The sequence below is a fragment of the Lonchura striata genome, chromosome 3 (genome assembly GCF_050655825.1).
Source record: "Lonchura striata isolate lonStrDom1 chromosome 3, ASM5065582v1, whole genome shotgun sequence".
Lineage (NCBI taxonomy): Eukaryota > Metazoa > Chordata > Aves > Passeriformes > Estrildidae > Lonchura > Lonchura striata.
In genome coordinates, this window is record NC_140705.1 from 40,526,666 (window position 1) to 40,547,781 (window position 21,116).

At 36.8% G+C, this 21,116-nt stretch overlaps 1 protein-coding gene across 3 annotated transcripts in view; it reads right to left on the minus strand.

Annotated features, from left to right (window-relative positions):
* Nucleotides 1-5,901: 5,901 nt before the first annotated feature.
* The window catches only part of USP45 (ubiquitin specific peptidase 45), a 48,868-nt gene continuing 33,653 nt past the window's right edge, over nucleotides 5,902-21,116 (minus strand). For 2 of the 3 annotated variants that reach the window (XM_021544938.3, XM_085574914.1), the window contains exons 10-18: nucleotides 17,762-17,843; nucleotides 16,715-16,806; nucleotides 14,684-14,740; nucleotides 13,180-13,323; nucleotides 11,242-11,911; nucleotides 9,492-9,589; nucleotides 9,047-9,133; nucleotides 8,448-8,601; nucleotides 5,902-7,072 (exon numbers count right to left, since the gene is read on the minus strand). In XM_021544938.3, coding sequence (XP_021400613.3) covers nucleotides 6,939-7,072; nucleotides 8,448-8,601; nucleotides 9,047-9,133; nucleotides 9,492-9,589; nucleotides 11,242-11,911; nucleotides 13,180-13,323; nucleotides 14,684-14,740; nucleotides 16,715-16,806; nucleotides 17,762-17,843 — 1,518 coding nt within the window. In that variant the 3' untranslated portion in view covers nucleotides 5,902-6,938. The remainder of the gene's footprint in view (nucleotides 7,073-8,447; nucleotides 8,602-9,046; nucleotides 9,134-9,491; nucleotides 9,590-11,241; nucleotides 11,912-13,179; nucleotides 13,324-14,683; nucleotides 14,741-16,714; nucleotides 16,807-17,761; nucleotides 17,844-21,116) is intronic. The other variant, XM_085574915.1, reaches the window with a different exon arrangement.

Below are 21,116 nucleotides of genomic sequence, written 5' to 3' on the forward strand. Positions count from 1 at the left end.
GCTGACCCTCGCCTGGCACACACGGGCGCCTTCCTCCGCCATCTTTGCTGAGGGCGGCCGGGCGGCGCTCCGCGTTTCCCTCGCCGCGGCCGGAGCGCCAACGCCCGCTGCCGCCATCTTTACTGCGGGCAGCCCCGCCGGCGCTGCTGCGGGCGCTGCCCGGTTGCCGCGGCGGGAGGGGGAGGCGGGGGCGCGCTCCTGCCGGGAGCGGGGAGAGCCCAGCGGGATTCACCTTCCCGCCCGCGGGACTGTCAGGAGGCCCACGGGACGCTCATTAGCTCCGTGGCTCCACGGATAACTTCTCGTCAGAGTGTGAACCGTGTTTCCAGTACGGGGTCGACATGAAGAAGTATGTAGAGCTGCATGAATAAGTGTATAAAGCTGGTAGTTACGCCTGTAAGTGCGTAAGTGGACAGGCTCTGGGAAATGGCCCTACACTGAGATATATAATAATTGCTGTGTTGCACAGCTACAGGGTGTGAGCGTTCAAAGTCAGGCCAGAGTATGGCTATAAGGAGTGTTTACCAAGTAGCTTATCCAGAATATCCAAATTAACTTCTCTGAGTTCTACCTGGAATTTTTCATTTTATTTTAAGGCATGAAGAGAAAAACAGCTCTTGTATCGACACTGGGGATGACTATAGGCAGGGGCTGAGTAATTCCATTCCTTTGTGTGGTGCAGAGGTTTCCATTAGCTGGCACATTACTTACTGCTGGGATCACTGCCTTCCCTTCCTTCAGCGTCATGGATGTAAATGCCTAAAACATCCACAGTCTCTCTGATCATTGCATAAAGTTATATTCATACCCACACGGAGTAACAAAATTAACTCATAAATCTATAGAAAAGTCAAGGATTCAAGAAACTTTTGTTATGATTGTCAGTGCCACTTAGGCTACATATTAGTGTTGGCTGAAGCATTCTGGATTTTCTCCTTTTTGTGTCACGTGGAATGGCAGGATTGAGAATTCTTTCCATGGACAGAAATGCTGTGGAAGTTTTAAGTCTGTCCAGTGTCAACTCACAGCTGGAACTCTGGAGTGATGCTTGTGGATGGACAAACTTCCAGCTGCTACTGAAATAGGGCATGCGAGGGAGTCCCACTCTTGGTCCTGGTTTTATCACAAAATTACAGAACTCAGTTCTTGTAAATGGAACAAAACTTATCTGTGCCCTTTGTCACAGAGGGTAAGGCAGGGGAAACAAGCAGTGCACCTTAAGTGTTCAAGGATATGGATTCATCTCTGGGGAGCTCTTCCACAGGCAGTGATAATGTGAGACAAGACAAAAGCAAAAATACATGAAGTCAGATGTACAACATTCAGCTTATGTTTAAATAACACAGTTTTCCAAACGGCTGGATGTTTTATTTACACATTTTTCTAACAATATATAACAGATGAAAAGGCAGAATGAATAGATGACAAATGCAGCTATTCTCTCAGAAACTTGCTAAAGCACCTTGGGTAGACTGGAAAACTGATCAGACTTGTGTTGGTTTTTCAAATACAGTCTGTTTAGTTAGAAATATTTGGAATTAGAAATCTACAAATGAAATGTATCAGCACTGTAGTCAAATTCTAAAAATACTATTTGTTATTTAAATACCTGCAGAGTAGAGTCAAGACTATTAGTTCAAATAGATGAAAAAAGGAAATGAATGAAAACTAGATGAAAATTTTAATATGCTTGATTTATTGCTCACAAGTATTTTGAACTTAGCAACAAGATTTTTGATTATTGGATTGTCTTTTGTGCAAGTGCAAGCACACATAAACATATCAGGGATTATCTCCATGTATAAACGACAGCAGAATCAGAACTCAATTTTGTGGAATAGCTAAACAGGGAATGGTGCCATTGACATGGTGGTTTCACTACAGAATACGCTAAAATGATTCCCATGTTACACAGCTCAAAAGCAAGAAAAAACCTAAACCAGCAAAGCAATGAAGTAATTGCGAAGAAGTCATAAACTTACTCAAAATAAAAGTTCTTGCTTTCTTTTAAAAGCAGTTCTGCAACTTTTCATTTTGTGTTAGAAAAATACTGGAAGCTGCAATAGATGTAAGAAACATTCTCAACACTTAAAAGTTAGTTTTTTCTATTGCTATCAATGATGATGGAAGTATTTATAACTCTATATAAGTGGAATGTACACAAAGTAGTTTTAAAGTGGCTAAAATGCATAGGTATTGTTTTATTATAATGTAAAAATTCACTTAGACTTCTTAAGTAATGTGCAAAGAAAGTGTTTTGACTTGCACAGACATCCATCTGAAAATATATTTTATAATCTCATTTACAAAAAAATAGATTATGAATAATTTTGAATAATCACTTTTCCACAATTTCTGCAATTTGTTTATACACCAACAGGAGAGGTACAACAGCTGGAACATCTGGCAAAATGACAGCCTAAGACATGGTACATAGACACAGAAGCAACAATAATCTGTTCTAAAATAATTAGACTGAAATGGTTCTACCAAAGAATAGTGGCATTTCTATCATGTAGATACACAAATCTTTGTACAAATGTATAAATGTACAAGGGTACAGCAAAATAGAGTCCAGATATTGAAAACAAAGGAGTATCAAATCTTTGTTTAATCAGGGTTGTTGTAACAACTCTCATCTAAACATTATCTTTCTTTCTTACTTAGTGTAGACTTAGGTTATGATGTTGTTAGCTTGAAAACAGATAGCTAAAGCTGAGGTGTGCTACCACTTTTTAATGAAAATTGAATTTGTTAATTATTGCTAACAGAAGAGTTGTATTTAAATGCTTTCTTTGTTCCTATCTAATTTGTTTTCTTTTTAATACATCTTAGATTTTCTACTAAAGAAATTATTCCTTTCTTAGTTTGCTACCACTATGTTCAAATAAGATTTTTATAATGGGTTGAGAATGTAGATGCATTAATTTCATGTCCCTTTATGATTAGTTTGTGTTAGTATAAAAAAGAAGCATACAGAGAAGCAAATGGTGAAGTTAAGATATTTCAGCCTTTTAATGAATTTATAAACCACTCTCACCTGCTACCACTTGAAATCCATAGGCAAGAGCACTTCACTGATGCACACAGAGGGTGCAGATGGGAAAGGGGAGGAAGGTTGGCAGACTACATGGATTTCATTTTCTAAACAAAGGCGATTACAGCATGTGCATTTTTGGAGGCAAAGTTCAGGGTTTGTTTTTCCTTCACCTCTATTTGTAGCCATCTCTTAAGAGAACAGACTAATGCAAACATGATGTCTGTACACATATTGTAGACAGGTTAGTATAATAAATCTCTTTTAGTGTAAATGATAGATAAATCCAAAGATAGCAAAGCTTTTTCCTATAATCTGTACTAACTCCTTAGCTGATGCAGTGATCTTTGTTGATGCCTCTGTTCTGGGGAAAACTTGTAGGGGGTTCCAGTTGTCCACATATGTAAATCAGGTACTTCCCATAGGTGATGTTTACTTACTGATGAGTAAATTTAATTTCAATCCGTTGTAATTGTTTTACAGGCACTGTCTTGTGACTGGTCAGCAGAGAGCTGCTCAGCAGTCACAGCTTTTCTCAGGAGTCAGTACTGCAGCCTGTAGGCAGAGCCAGTGTGGTGGTGGGGACAGACCAACTACAGCTACAGGAGCTCTTCCTGCAAGAGCTTTGCTAGCTCATGGAGTAAGTGATGAGATTGGGAACCACTATATCCTGCCTAAGGAATAGCAATGAAAGCAAAGACATTGACATAGAGGCTGGCTAATGGAGACCCCAAAAACATAAAGAACAAATGGGGCTAATGAAGAAAGCAGGGGTGCCCTTGTGAGAAGAGAAGGGTGGGATGAAGAGAAAGCCATTTTGAAGGTATGCCACATGAAGACCCAGGCTACTGCACTTTCTCAGGGTGGGGGACCACAAAAGTATGGTGAAGCTCTGTAAGGAGTACATGCTGTAGGCCTGAAGTGATTTTTGGTTGGTAACATAAGACATTTTAAGGAGAGTCTTAAACTTTCAAGCCCTTCACCTATATTCTGAAAACAGAGCTTTTCAGTAATGTGCCCACATCTGGTAGTTGCAGGAAACTGCCAGTTCCTTGACTCTAGAATCATATTTAACATTCTAGCACATACAGGATGTATACTCTTGTTTTCCCAGAATGCCCTGAGCTTCTTTTCCAATTCCTGATAAAGAATTATAAGAAGACTTCAGTATACACATTTATGTAGTTTCTTTAGAGCCAAACTTTACACAAAATAACTTAGATCTGTGTAAAGGACACTGTGACTTTCATCTAAAATTGTGTGTGACATCTTGCACTGGTCACCAGTTTTTTTTCATTTTGAAGGCATAACTTCACCTATTGCCTTCATTTTTAGAGAATGCTTCCTTCTATCATATTTTCATACCTATTCCTGACTTGAGGCTTACAGAGTTCCTGCCAACATAGCTTTTTATTTCCACTCAGAACACCTCATCCAGGAACAACAGTGATGGCTATCCTGAATAAAGGCATTGGCTCTTTTTCATGGCACTTTCTATGTTCTATAAAATACCTGTAAATACAAGTAAATGTTCCCTGACTGTTAAAGAGAAAATAATCCTGCCAGCATCTTTTATGACATTCTAGGCAGTAAAGTCCACTTGGGAAAATTTCAGCAACCAGCTTGCAAACTCAAGTTAAAAAGAAGCAAGACCACCTCAGGAATTTCCTGAAAATAGCATTAAAAGTAGGAAGTAAGAGGTTAAGAACCTCATTCTGTTTCTGTCCTAGTTGGGCAGTCTAGGGAGGTCTAGGCTAAAAAGTAGATTAATACAGGTGCTTAAATTCAGTAGTTTTCCAGAAGTCAGCAAAGAGAGGAACTTCAGGTGTCAGCTACTTGCTCTGTGTGCTTTAGGGCGGAGGATTCACTCCATGTGTCCTCCTAGCAAGATTGTGTCACATAGTGATACTTGGTCGCTATTTGCTACGCTTGTTGCCTGGAACTAATTCTGAGTTTTGATCAGTTACACACAAAGAGGATAAAGGTGTAGGTGGACAAATGGTATGGGAAGATAAGGAGCTGAAAGAGAATTACGGTATTTTAACCAACTCTTATCTAATCATTATCTTTCTTTCTTACTTAGTGTAGACTTAGGTTAAGATCTTTTAGCTGGAACACAGATAGCTAAAGCTGGCTGCTTGGTTTCTCTGTATTTTACTACTTTTGGGTAGACCGAGACAATTTTAATTTATACAAGGAAAAAAACATGGTTTTGGCCAAAACACAGAGCCTAATTTTGATCTAAACAGAGGAGTTTTCCTTTTGAAAATAAAATGCTGTGCAACCAAAGGCTCACTCCATTATGACTATCAGTTGTATGGCCTAACAATCCCTAGTGCCTGAATAAAAATGTGCAAGTCATGTGGCTCTTACACCTCAGCAAATGCAATTCTAGGAGGTTGTGCCATTTTCTTATGCCAAAGAGGGAATGAAAGTGGGGTGAAGCTCTGAAATAGAAGTAGAGAATAGGAGAGTCAGCCAGGTAGGTATGACAACATGTGGTACAGACAGTAATAGGGACAGCATGTTTTTTCATTAAAAAAAAACATTACCATAAATGAAAACAGTAAGCATATATTAACATATTTTTCTCTACCAAAGAGCAAGTCATACAGGATGGAACTGTTACAGAAGTAATTTGTATTTAAGTAACTGCTTATTAAAGAAATGAATTACCACAAAACTTCAAGTAGTCATCAGACCTTGACCTTATAATGTATCTGTTACTCTCTGGGATGGAAATGAGAAATTACCAAAGGAAGCACCACCTCAAAACAGGACAGTCACACAGTCTACAGAAACCAGTTCTGCCACTAGGACTCCTGCTGTTCCCCACTGCTGACAAAAGGAAGTCCAGACATGTATCAGAGGGCAAAGGTCATCATTTACTGTCCAACTCACACACACAGTGCAAAAATAAGATATAATTTATTACTCCTGTGAGAAAAGTATTCAGGAACAGATAAACAAGTCCATATTTGGAACCAAAAGTAACAGAATTTACTGAATTACGCTTAAACTCTGTACATACACAAGCTTATATGCTGTACATTGTCATAATTGTGAAGTTGAAAAATTACTAAATACAGAAATTATTTGCAATTCTCTTTCCTAGAAGGTAAAATAACAATATCTATTGATGGATTTGTGGTGTGTGTATATATCTCAGAGGATATACTTATGCACACCAAGTACATATTTATATTGAAACAGGAGTACATTGCTATACCAGTGCCAGTTGGAGACAACTGAGAGGGTACTGGGTATATGAGGATTCACTGTCACTATTTAGAAGCCATGTTTCCCCAGTCTATTCCCAGTTCTTATCAGGAAAGTGCATGAAGCACTACCCAGAGAGAGACAGCTGTTGTCACTCCATGCTGGAAGGACTCTGCTTTCCAATTACTACACATGGAAGCGACACTATTTGACAGGCTCTTGTTTGCAGAAATCTTAACAGCTGACATCCAACCTAGTGATGGGAAGGGTCTGGACTGGATCAAAAGAAGATGAACACTTTATATTGTTACTGTACACCAGAAAATCCAGGCACTTAGCGCTATCAGTATTTCTATTCTCAGTTGTTCTAGAACTATGGGCAAAAGCTTATCTTTATTATAATCAAAAACAAACTTTCCCTAGACCTCAGTAGGATAGGACATCATCTTACATTCTAACAGTACTGCATCTTAATGAACCCAGGAATTTTACATGTTTGGCAAAGTGCATACTTTAAGAGAATCATTCAGATATTTATAATAGTTTAACTGAACTTCAGAGTCAAAATATGATAAATTCTCTACAATATAAAGGCACAATATTTACAGGTACTCTTACCACTGCAGCTTTAAATAAGATAAACTAAATAACAATACCTTATTTGAAATTAAACTGTTAAGAATTATAGTAATAATCTTTCATAAAAAAGTAGATATGCTTGTGCATTTAGTACTCTTGATTCTGGAACCATCTGAACATGGGTATCACTAACATACACCCACTGCCCTCCTGATGCTCCCATGGCTTCTTTTAAACCTGAAATACAGAAGCAAAAGAAATTTTTTTCTTGTCTTTCATAACATCATAAAGAAAATACAGTGGCTATTTCAAAAAGCAAGAGAAGCTTCTAACATACAAGAATAATTAATTACTTAGATACAGTCTGCTATTCAGTTTGAAACTTAGGTGCTAAAGAGCACTGTAAGAGAAAGTGGTGGAAGACAAAGCCTAGGAATGGGTGTTGCCACGGCTTTTTTTCATATTGTTTTAGAAAGCCTAAGACATTTCAACTACAGCTTGCGGAGTTCCAACAGGAAGTTATACTAGAATTCAACCAGTTCTGACATAGAAAAACGGTCCTATTTTAAAAGCTGACCATTGTGAAATTAAGAACATGAAAAGATCTAATCTGTTCTAATAATCATTGCAGGATAAGCATAATAGTGAAGGAAACTTTGATTTCATTAATAAGGTAAAAGATTGTCTTTCTGGGAAATGAGCTTCAAATGCAAAGTGATAGCACACAAGATAAAAAGGATAATGCTTGGTTCATACCTTCCCCTGGAAGGTAAACAGTAAATATATTTACCTAACTTTGACAACTTAACATATTATTGCTGCTGCAAATTTTTCACTAACAGATTCTGTCCTGGAAATTTATTTCATTCTTGTCCTAGGGTGACTTTATGATGATTTTATCCCCAGTTATCTGTTCTGCATACCCATCAAGTATTAATAAGAAAGAACTAGTGTGCTGTTCTCAAAATGCCAAGAGAAACCCTACACCACACCTTGTATCTTCCATGAAAAAGATTATTGCTGTTCACATTAAACCAGAGTATTCCATATTTTTAAGTATTAAAAAATTCCCATCCTCAAATACATAAGATATATAAAATGCTCAAATATTCAGAAAATGTTATTTAATTTAATATAATGGATTTGGTGTACTAAACCATTTTCAGATACCAAATAATTAAATTTTATCAGACAAAACTACTCATCAGGATGTATTATTTTGAGTAGGAAAGAGAGAAAAGTTTTGCCTCAACTATCTCTTTAATAGCTGAATCAAAATTCCATTATTCACTCAGTTCTATATGGGATTAATAGCAGAAGTAGGATATGCATTGTGTGCAACAACAACAAAAAAGAATAATTAATAGAATCATAGGTTGGTTTGGGTTGAAAGAAACTTCAAAGATCATCTAGTTCTAGCAGCTCTGCCATGGGCAGGGACACTTCCACTGGTGCTCAGAGCACCATCCAGTAGAGCACATCCTGGGATGGGGTTTCTACAACTTGTCTAAAAACCACAATTATTCTCAGCTAAAAAATTATTTGCTATAAATCCCTGTAGACAGTTACTTTTGGTTTACAGTAAAAGAAAGGAAGCTCTGTTTGTACATACCCAGAACAGTTTTAGTGGTAGAAATATGCTCTAGCAGTTTCTTGGAGGACGTCCTGACTTTCACATACGCCGCATAATGACCACCTCTCATTGAGCCACTGTGCTCCACTATTCCATAAAGACTATACAGCACTCTTGCACCATCCATAACGTTCTGCATTCCCAGAAACATAAAAAACAAAAGTGAATTATTTCACGATAAATTTTACAGGCATCTTAAGTAGCTACCAGCAGTATTATTCCAAAAGAGGCAAACAGCCATCTATAATGTTGCATTTCCAACAGCAAAATACCTCTATTACAAGTACTCAGTAGTCTTACTAATTTAGTCACCATAGAGGCAGTACTACTTGTCCTTAATGCTGTTATATACACCAACATCACCAGGGCACCACACTTAACAAATATTAGCTAACATCTATGATATTCTTGATATGAATGGGATTGCACACAGTTACAGTTCTGATCTCAAGACACTATCTAAAAAATTCACTCTACAACTTAATTAAAAATCATTATTATCATCATCAATCCAATTTAACTAGTCATCAAGACACCAACTGCTGAAGTACAACAAAAATAAAGATTTTAAATGTTACCTTGCAAGATGCAGCACAAAATGGTGCTAAGTCTAAAATCAATGGGAAATCCACATGCCTGTTTACTTTCCGTAGACTCAAACCAGCCTTCAAAAGAAAAAAAAAAGAAAAACTGTAAAATAAGTATTTTCATGAGGAAGCTCTAAGGTGTATCATTATACTATTAAAATTAACCAAATCCAAGAGTAAGATTTCAACTGATTTAAACCTTCTTTGTTATGTTTCCAGTGCAGTGCTACATGCAACGTGACCGACACACAAGGGGTTTCCCTGGATACATCACGATGGTTAAATGTATTCTGAAGATGTTAGAATAACCACAACAATCATCAGAATGTTTCACACAGTGCTTCTACCTTCTAAAAAGGCAGTAATGGGATCCACACTTGAAGAACTGCTTGTCCACCAGTGGGGAGGAATATACAAGAGGGGTTTGGCCTCTTACCTGTTGAAATCTTTTCAGGTGGAGAATAAGAATCGCAGGAACTGAAGAAATCAGCAGCTGTTTCCGAGCATTTGTGTAGACACCTTCCATTTTCTTTTCTGTATTTATGAGTATCAAAATAATATGTAAAGTGAAGGCAGTCATATGGAATTTTTAAAGTACTTTCTAAACATCTGATGGAACAGATCTATGCCGTGATGTTTTTGTACATATATAAAACATAGGGGAAATTTTGTAGAGTAACAAAAATATTTTCTCATTCTTCTAGTTAATAAATATAATCTGTGAAATCTGTGCATTATTTTAGCCAGTCTTGTGCAAATCAGATCAGAAGCTGGAATCCTGTCCACTATCTAGGTCAGCCTGCACACTGAGATACCTATATTGTATGTTACTATAGCACCCAGCTTTCCTGTTAAAACCTAAAATAAATGGATGATCCCTGGATAAAAACTGCAAAGCACAAGTCTATTTATCTACGCTAATGTCCTAATCACTAAGAGTTTAGTTTCCCATTCTTCAGTTCTTTCTGCATGACTACAAAAAAAGTCTGAGGAGGGTTGTCTACTTCAGGAAGCTTCCTAACCTGCTGGCTACAGCATTCAGGATTTGGATATGTGGCCTCCAGACCCCCTATGGTGCAGAAGGCATGGAACACAGGGTGCTTACCAAAAGTAGTACAGTGAAAGCTCCACAGAAAAGCTCCAGAGTAAAAGGGAACATGCCACTAGCATTTGGTTTTGCTGAAAAAATTAATTTACTGGTTTTTTGTATGCTCAAAATACAATAGTTAATTTGAGATATAATGGAGCATTTAATGTTTAATTGGGTGACCTCTTACATCTTTTGGTTTAGAAGGAAAAATAAATAATTAGTCGTGAATTTATTTTCCATTTCCATGGTGCCTATGGAACCGAGGTGTTATTAAATAGCACAAGCCAATGATGATTAAAAGAATGACTATAAAATACAAATAATTTTTCTGAATTTACTCATGCTTAACTTGTATCTCTTCAGAAATCTATAAATGCACAGCAAACAGGCAATTTTTTGTTATTATACTAGCTCCCTTTATTGTGTTTACAAATTATCAGAAGAGCTTACTTTTTAGTCTTCTGAAATTCCATATATAAAAAAAACCCAACCCTCCAGTCCTTCTAAAATATTATTTTTTCACAAAATTTAAGTTGGTTTTCTTATTCAGTGAATTCTAATGGTCTGCTTGGGCTATACAAGCATCAAGGAAGACATTGTCACAAGAAGGTACTTCTCTCTCATCTCCATTCTAACAAATTTTTTGAATTTTTTTTCCTGTCTTCATTACAACTCTTTTTTTGCCTCTTTTCCAAATGTAATTACATTACTTTCCTGAGTATGTAGGATACTGGGGCTGAATATTACAGCATGTATTTCAAAGCTTTGAGAATTGTAAGGAACAGAAACAGCAGCAAAGATTAGTATCAAGCAATGCACAAACTCGGTTCACAGTCACCTTTAAATTCTTTATTTTGGATAGAATAAAGATGTCGAATGAAGTCTACGTTATATCTCCAATTATGTTCTAATATAAAAATTAGTCTTATTGCCAGCTTCTGATGAAGTTTTAAGTTGTTACAAGCAAGTGTTGTTTGGGGAGACATTTTCTATTTAACTACAGCAAGGGGGCTCATACTGGAGCAATGGAAGAGCAGCCAGCACACAGGCTTTGGGAGGCAATGCTGGAAATTATCCAGAGGTACAAGCTCGTTACCTGTGGAGTTGGTTTTCTTCTGATACTTCTGCTTCCTTTCTGTGCAGCTCTCACATAAAAGCTTGTTGTTCCCCATTAAGAGCTCTACAGAGGTGAACTGGTAAAGGCAGGACTGAACAGAACATTCCTTTGAGCTAGTTATGTAGCTTTGGGAAAGTGTCTGGAAAGCATTTTGAGGGTTTTGGGATAGTGAGGATTTGCCTACTGAGAACATGGAATTATTTGATAAACCTAATGCTGGATCTCCACAACTTGATTTTTTATCTTCATTTACAGGATCACAGAAGCTAAGCTTGGATACAGCACTGGAAATCATCTCTTCGTTGCTGTCGCTTGGCTTGCTGTGCGGCGTTTTAGGGTTTAAGTGGTTGATGTGCACACCAGACACGCTGCTGGGTGGGCTCAAGGTTGTTTGCTTTGAAGCACTTTCGCTTTCTGAGGCTTCACTGTCTGCATCGAAGCTGCTTTCGGAGCGGCTGGCTTCCTTCTCACTGCCCTCTGTCTGGCTTCCATTGACAGCTGCCTCTGCACAGGGGTCTTTGGAGTACACAATGCCAGAGCTACCTTCCAGCTCAAGCTTTTTGGCTTTTTCCTGCATGATAACAGGACTTCTTTCTTCTTCCTTTGAGGAAGCTTTTCTAGCAAGCCGTCTCTCATGGTTCAATTGATTCTGTAAATTATGGCATTATTAATTCAGTAATAGAGGGGAGGAACAGAAAGCAGATTCGTAAGTGAACAAATCTTTGGAACATGACAAATGCAAAGCAAATTATCGGTGGGTTATACTGTTCTATATTCTCCATCTCTCATGTTTAAGATAGCTGATGTCCTGAAGATGTTTTTAAACTAGCTTAGGATTAGAAACGTACATCCCAGTCAGCTAAGTCAGCTTATACTTACTGTGAGATCAATACTTCCCACAACTAATTACTTTCACTTTGTGACAGCTGTAGATGGCACATTTGAGGTAGCATTCACTTAATCTAATTCAAGCTTCTAAAAGGTCCTCAGAAGTTTAAGCTACTCCTTTGACCTCCCATGATAGGCCTTAGTTGATGAGCAGCTCCAGAAAAAATTAAACTCACGGGCATTTGTCATAGAATTAACTAAGGCATCCCTAGGAGGATGTTTGCTGATTTGAGTATTGCCTGAAGTTGACTTTTTTTTTAAATCAAGATTGCAAGAAGAAAAAAAAAAGATTGCTTCCACAGATAACTGCTCCTATAGATTTAGGAAACCAAACCCACAAAGCTGCCATAATTTTAGGTGAGTTGTAAATGTTCATTACTCTTTTGCCTTCTTTTGTTTGGCTACTTTCCAAAAGAAACAAGAAGGCACAAGTCTCATTTCCCTTTTTTTTTGTCCTTTATTTGAATTGGATCAAAATTCCAGTGGTACCAATGGGAATCCTTCCATTCATCTCAATTGTTTGAGTCTCTAGGCCTTTTCTTCTATAACAATCAGTTTCTGCACTACTTCTTTCCATCTTTTCCTTTGTTTATACCTCCTGTCCTTTTTCTACTTCTGTCTCATTCTCTTCTCCTCTCATTCTATTTTGTATTTTATATGTTTTATTTTATACACTGTATTTTTTCTTCACATGTTTAATGTGTTAGGACTTGATTCAGGAGGGGTTTTCTGGTACTCAAGAGAGCACATACCCTTGCAATAGTCCCAAAAGTAACATGAATTGAATTAGCCTGCAGATTTTTTTCCTTATAAATGAAACCCTGTAACTGAAAGCTAGATGGTTACCAATGACTGACATGTCTCATGCTTCTAATGATGACCTAAATATTTTAAAACTAGTCTATGTCAGCTATATGTATACTAAAAAACCCCACTGATACATGTCAAAATTCCATAGAAGTTCTCAGGCACCCTAGAAACTTGAGTTAACTCAGGATGACTGGTTAGTATGAGTATTTAAGTTCTTACCTTATCTTTTGTTAAAGTGTGTTTCTTGACAATTTTGGGTTGATTATTCAGAGTACCAATAGAAGAACAATTATACTGACCAAGATCTGCCTCCTGTACACTTTTACTTTTACCTGTTCTTCCCAAGGGCACAGGTTTTGCAACCTAAGAAATTAGACAGGAAATTAGGAAAAGCAACATGTCAATTTTGTATTCCTTTGCAACCTACAGAAAAGATGAATGTAGGTGGATTTTTTTCCTTTATTTTAGAAAACAGCAACCTACATAAAACCAATTATATGGCCCCCTGAATTGTGATATAAGGCTACTTTCTAGGTTTTTTTTTTAAATCATAAACTCACTGTCAGTATCTCTGAAGGTTCAACTGAAAGCCACAAGGAATAGGAATGATACAAAATTTCTGTATGTAATACAATACAAAATAATCTATTCTACTATTGTATAAGCACATGTGTAGCTGTAGGAGACGTGACTTTACCAAAAGGGACACAGGTCCCCCTAAGTCAGTCCCTGGTGCAGCCTGTGACAACAGAGCTGCCACACCCCCACCCCAATCACATTACTGGCAGCAGCACATGTCACCTGTAAAGGAAAGTGCTGACTATAAAGTAATACCTATGCTCAGGTAAGTGCAGCAACTTCTGAACAGCCACAGAAATCGCTCTCAAACAGAACCCACCAACACATGGGAGCCAGGAAGCACAAGGGCCCAGATGTTCAAAATTATCTTAAAGACTTAACTCGCACAGGCATCTGCACTCAGTACACCAACAAAGATGAAGAATTGGTTATGAAAAAAACTGGTTCTTGGAGAAAAATACATTTTATACAGAAATAAATATAACATTATTTACTCTCCCTTAAATGTAGATGAATATATGCAGGATGGAGGAAGAACCACTCCCAGCCCACAGTCACTACTGTCAAATGAAAAGCCCAAGTCCTTAAAAAAATAGCTTATGCCTTCAAAGGAACACAGTTCCTCTGCAGCTAATAGAGGCAATCCATAAAATGCTGAGAACACCAGAATAAATAAATTCAAATATCCATTTCTAAAGTGTCTCATCCTATAGGTAAACATCAGCCCAAGGGACTCAGGGTCTCTAGATACAAACCAATAGGTTAGAATCTGACTCGCTGGACCTCCAAAAACAAAAATGCTTATAATTATTCTATTTATGTAAGTACATACTATTAATGAAGTTAATCTGAGACCTATATTAATCTGTGGGTTACTATAGGCATTTGATGCAAACTGTGAATAATTTAAAGATATATTCACTTATGACATTGTATGCCCATATATATATATATATATATATATATATATATATATAAATAAAATTATATAATTAATAGATGGTAACAGTACATGTATTTATGGACAAGGTTACATTTTTAGGCTTAAATCAAAACTATGTGTATATGGATAAATATTTTCATAAGGCTATTAAAAACAATCTACTGGAAGTAATAGTTACTTATTACATATTCTGTTTCTTACCCTCTCCTCTATTATAGGAAGTGAAAGATCAATGAAAGGTTCTTTTACTGTTGAAATCTTGAAGAAAAAAAGAAAATGCACTTAAACACAAAGTATAACAGTATATGGGTTTAGCACATAGCTCCCTTTATTTAATCAATTTATTATCAAAAGCTATACAACAACCTAATTACTTACAAGATGTATGAAACTACAATGAAGAACTTCCCATTAACTTTTTTAAAAATGTATTAAGATAGCTCTAATTTTCTTTCTAACACCACACAAAACTTCAGCATGTAAAGGGCAAGGCCATTCATCTGGGCATGAACTGACTTGAAGCAGTGTGGTGTTCACTTTCTCTGCACTCCAGATGGATTTTTCTCTGTGGGACCATTTTGCAGAATGCTAAACTTTCAGAGTTTCCTGATTCTGGACACTTCTACACAGGTGTTTGAGCTGTTATGCAGCAAGGACTGGTTAATGACAATTATGTGAGAGGTTCTAACCTCATGCTCTCAGTTAAGATTAAGTCAGTCTTATTGGTTACAGTAAAAAGCTTTGTTAGATTTTTTGACACCATGTACTAATTGTGAAAATAAATACAATTACAGGGGAAAAGGGACTTGAAAAAAAAAAAAACCTAATTTTTGCATTGAGTTTTCATTTTGCCATGTATAAACTGGAAAATTCTTGCAAAGCATACCTAAAAACAATCTCTCTCAGCACTTTCCATCTGCCTTTATCACTAAATTCCTTAGGCTCTCTCCTTTGCTGTTCTCAAATTCCTTCCAAAACTGACTTATCTTACCTCTGAAAAGACTGTGAAAAACAAAACCTTAAAAAAGGAAGTAAAAATAATATTGTATATTTAAGTCACAGCCATGCCATCAATTACTGTCACCATGTCCCCTATTTGTGACCCCATCTTCCACCTGTAACATTTGGTATGGACTGCAAGCTTATTTTTACCTGTTGTGCGAGGGACTCAGGAATGTTTAGGTTCCAGTAAAGCAATAAATGAGATCAAAAGCAGGCAGCTGTGGTTACTGACTGACTGCCTGGTAAGCAATGTTCAAACAGAGGTTCCTCTAAAGTGTCAGTTTGCATGAACAAATATGTATCAAAAATATCTTGCCAGTAAAGCAAAGGAAAATGAAGCCTAAACTCTTCCTCAAAGGGCTGCAGCTAGCATTTTCCCAAGTCCTATGCAGGCAGAATATAAGAAGCTAGCAAAAATACATGAGACATGCAAAATACATACAACCTCTATTTTTTATAGGGTCAGAGTTCTTCATTGGTACTAGTAGCACATTGAAGAGTAATCTGCACATCACACACAGGGAGGTTTACCTGGCACTGCAGGACTGTGCTTAATTTTTCAAATTGATTAATTTACTTAATCTCTATAATATGAAATAGAATGTTTAAACCAAACACAAATATAACATTTGATTTAAAAAGGCATGCAATTAAGATTTTTCTCTGGCAAATGTAAAAAAAAATTATAAAGATCATGGAAAGCATTTATGATGGAATGTCAGTAATATTAATTATGAAAGGATTATACTGTTATAATGTTAATTATACTGTTATTATGTTAATTATAAAAAAATACTTGAAATAAAAAGAAGTAATTTTAGCATTTTCCCACTCATTCTAATTAAAAGTAAGTAATTTCCAATTTTCAGGTGTATCCCAGAAGAGCAGGCAGGAGGATTTATGTTTTAAATATGTGTTTCAAAAATATCAAATAAAACTGGCATGTAACACATATGATTATAGAATTTGGAACCTCCAGCCTTAAGTCAGATGTAAAATCAAGCCCAGTACTTGAATCCTTTTTCAATTCAAAGGATCTCTCTTCTTAGGTTTGGGAGGATAATGCTTTAAAGAGGGAATAAATAATTTCAAATTAGAAACTTTCAATAAAGTCTTCTTTTTACAAACAAACAAGTATAAAATTGGCAACACAATTTTATACTTTCAAGACAATGTAATCAAACCAGTATGTGATCTATTCCACATCAAACCAAATTCCAGAATACCTACATTTTCACATTCCTCACACATGACAGTGCTAGTCAATTCACCAACAAAGATCCTATCTATGAAGTTCATCTTCACACCCTCTCTTCCATATGCTGAAAAAACATTGCCTTTTTTAAATGTGAAAAATAACACATCCAATGCCACACTATAAGTACAACAAAATTATTTCCAAGATATATTACAAAAGCACAGTTTTAAACATAGTCAAAATGTTTTAAACACAATACAGTAACTAATACACCATATACTGTGTTATCCCAACATTTAAAAATATTTTATTGAGAAGGTACCCTTTTATCCTTCCCCATCTTCTATAACAGAGTAATAATATTGTATCTCTTAAGAAGCTTTTTAAATCTCAGGTTTTTTTTGAATAAATAATATTGCATTGCCTTGATATAGACACTGGGGTAAGCAGAGAGATTCTCGCCCTTTTGAAATGTTTTTTGCAACTATAAAGCTCTAAAATGTAACAAAATCCTTTTATAATACATCTTTATGCTTCAGCTTTTCCAGATTTAAGAATGACTTACAAAATATCTTAATCATTAGGACTTTAATTAAAACAAATTAGAGTTACTGAATAAACAAACACATGAAAAAACCCACAAAAACCTTTTATTTTGAAAAAAACCCACCTTCTTTAGAAGCAGCTGCCTCTCTTGACTTTGTAATTGTATTTACAGTGCTCACAGTAACAGTCAACTGACAGAAATCAGTTTTATTTGTGGAGAGTGGCTCCTCTGAGTATAAAGTAATACTGACTATGTAACAAATATAGAGTAGGCTATTTTAAAAAACAAAATTAAATTCTACCTATATTAAGAGATGGATTAACACTGGGAACCCTTTCTCCTGGATACACAGATGCAAGTCAGCACACACGAAGCTCTCTACACTTTAGGTATGCACTAGGCGGCACTAGAGTAACACAGAATAAAGTCTGGCCATTACAGCACTTCAGATCTCCTGTTCCCAATAGGCAGCTCTGAAGAAAATGGTAAAGACTAGTGCAGTTTTAGAAGTTTTCAATAAAGAGTTGCATACCTTTGACCTTTCTTCTAGTTTCTTCATCTGCTGTCTTAGTAGTTGGGTTATTGAATGCTTTTAAGATACCAGTTTGTATACGCTAGAAATAAAAACAAAACCAAATATTTTAAGTGTAAACATTCTAAAAACAAGTCATATATTAGATTTTATTTTGTCCTATTTCCATAAAATAAATGTAATCTAATATTGTACAACTATTGTTGTTATTCACTAACAATGTCAAAACTACATAAGCTTAACTTTAGTAGATAATCATCCAAAAATGTCCTTCCATTAAAAGAGAACCATCATAGGGCACTTCACAGGTTACCCAGAAATGATGAAAGTTTCAGTGAACTAATGCTATCCATTTCTCCCACTGCGAATGGACTTACACTGGTTGACTAGGATACAAAATACTTGGGAGGCAGCTAAGAGTCTTCCACTAGCCAGGCTTCAGTGACTGCATTTGGGCAGTATTTTTATCACTGCTGTTTATTTTCTAACACTGTCAATTCCAGAGGTATGTTACAAAACCTTAGAAGAGAAAGAAAACTTCTTACAAATTCATGTAAATGTTACCAATATTTACTAAAAAAAAAAAAAAAAACACCAAAAAAAAACTACAGTTTTGAAAGAAGGATCAGAAAGAAGCAAATTCATTAATGAGCTGTAACTGCTCCTCCAGACGGGGTGCTTCCCCATGCAGTTATTTCTCAACTGCCTGGAGGTGAAGAGGCATTGTATTCTGGCAGCAGAACTGCATGGGCTGGTAGAAAAGCCCAACCTCTGACATGCTGCAGAGAGGGAAGCAGGAGGATTAATCAGGTCCCCTGACTCTAACTACCCATGCGTGACCTGTGCTTTCCCTTTTCCTGGCAAATGTCCTGTCTTTCTGATCCACACACCCTAGTAACATGTACGAGTCTCCCTTGTTGGTGTGCTAATGATATTTATAATTAAATACCAAAGTCACATTTAGAGCAAAGTACCATTCTAAGAGACAAATACCAAACCTTCTGCAAGCAACTCAAACCCTCTGTCGTAACAGGAAAAGATTAATAGCTGGCTCTAGTTTCCAGGCAGCAAAGCACACTTCCAAGCCACATATCACTGTAGTGTGAGGATGACAGACAGTGTCAGAGGTTTGGTTTCCAGTTCAGGCACCCATCAGACCAAGTCATACTCCGACCTTATGAGTATGTGACCTGGCCTGTGAATTAACTCCCGCTGCCCTGAGCTCAGCTTTGTTCATCTTAAAGCCAACAATATACTAAAAGGATTAATCAATAGGTAATTCATGAAGTTGAGCACCATAAATGGGTTTAGGGCCATAAGCAACCCTTTTGTTGGGATTAGCTCGTTGAACCATTTATTTAGGTCAAAGAAAGACATAGTCTTTGAATGGGCAGGGTGCTGTGGACAATGGCAGCAGACATTAATCAATTAGCAGCAGGGTTCAGCCACTTCAGGCCCCGGTGTGAAACCATCTCCAGCCCACATTGCTGGAGACGGCAGACGCTATGTCATCTTTATTGTTATATGGCCAAGCTTTTATTGAAAAGTCCACTTGTGTTCACTTTCTAACTTTTTTCCTCAGGAATATGAGAAAGTTTAGCACTGGTGTCAGATTCAAACACAAAGCCACACAGAAGAGGAAAAAGTATAACAGGATTTTTGGTTATCTCCTATAACTAGGGTTATGTTATGTATTATATGTATTTCTCATCAAAGCTAAGTGTTTGAAAACAACTAATCCTGACAGGGATAGGAAAGCAGGGATGGCTGGGCTCCTGCCTGCTGGTTGTCTGCCATCTACAGACCTAAAATATGGGATAATTAAAAAAAAAAAAAAACAGAGAGATGGAGGGGAGAGAGCTTTTACTAGTACTGTCGGTGGCAGAGCACCCCGAGGTGATAAAGATGTGTTTGCAGTCATGCACCATTAGGGCAGCAGTGGGATGTAATTGCAGGGCAGGGTGGCACCCACGTCTCTCTGCCTGTTGCTGGAGTGGCAGAAATACTACCCAAAAATCACTGTAAATTCTTACCATCTTCCATCACTCTTTTGAGGTAGGTACTGTAGCTGTCACTGCTCTCTAATAATAAATGATTCAAAAGGCAAATGCTAATGCAGGTTATTGCAATGAAGGCACATCCATTGGTGAAGCTGACAGCAGACTGACTTGAGGGGAAAGTACCAGCACCTCCTGGAGAAGCAGCTTAGTTGTTGCAATAATCCTGCTTTCTGTGATTCCTCCTTTGTCAAGAAAACATAGTTTTCACCTTTTATTACATGAAAATCAAAAAATAATAAAGTTTCCCTCTGCTGCAAAAATGTAACAACTGTTTTCTAATTGAAGTCAGCTGCTTCTGTTGTGTGCCGTGTTCAAGACATCATTTTCTAAGCGTGTGTGTCAAGGTTTGACTGTTTCTTCTTGCAGTTCAGTTCTGTTTATAATCAAGAATGCTGACAAGACCAATAAATATTAATATTCTGCCAGGATGGAGATTTGTTCAGCTCTACTGTAGTGCCAGGAACCAGGCTCAGACACAGCTTTACATCTTATTTGTGAGATAATTCAGCTCAGAATCACAACATTCATTGGGTTACTAAATGAAAGGGAAGAGGAAGTACTCTGGTCAGTACAATGTTTAAGGCCTTCCTTTAAAAGAAGCCTAGAAAAGGCTGTTTACCACAAAGTATCATCTGAAAAGAAGGGTCCAAGACTAAGTCAGACAGATTAAATCTGATACAGTCAAAATAGCAACCAAACACTCCCTTTCTTGCATGAACAATGTAGAAAGCACAAATAATGAAGGAAAAGAAACAAAAAAAAACTCACACAGGGATGTTTTCCATATAACAAACTCCTATACTTCACATACTTGTAGATTTTAAGCAATGAAAAGCAGCACCTTATTGATAAAGCAAGGAGTTCTTCACACTTTCAAGAGACACAAGAAACTTTGCAAGATTTTCCCCCCTCGCCCAACAGTTTTCAGTGAAAATTTTTTGTTAAAATTGTGGGCAAACCCATAGCTAAGAACTGCTAATTTTTGATCCAAAGCTTTAAAAATTCACTTTGCCAGCTAACACAGAGGTCCTACCTTTACTTTCTTGATATCTCAGATGACCTTTTTTCCTCCTTTTCCTTTCTTTAAAGGCAAACAACTTGGACTCCTAAAGTTATCATGTTCTGCTTATTATATTCCTCCTACTAACTGAAACTTTGATTTCAATCAACTATTTTAACAAATCAACATGAACATAAGTATCTGTCAAAAAAATAATTTTCTCAAGACAGTGAAAATAGACATTCCTGCTTCACTACATACATCTTTAAAACACTGGGAACATGAAGAACATTGA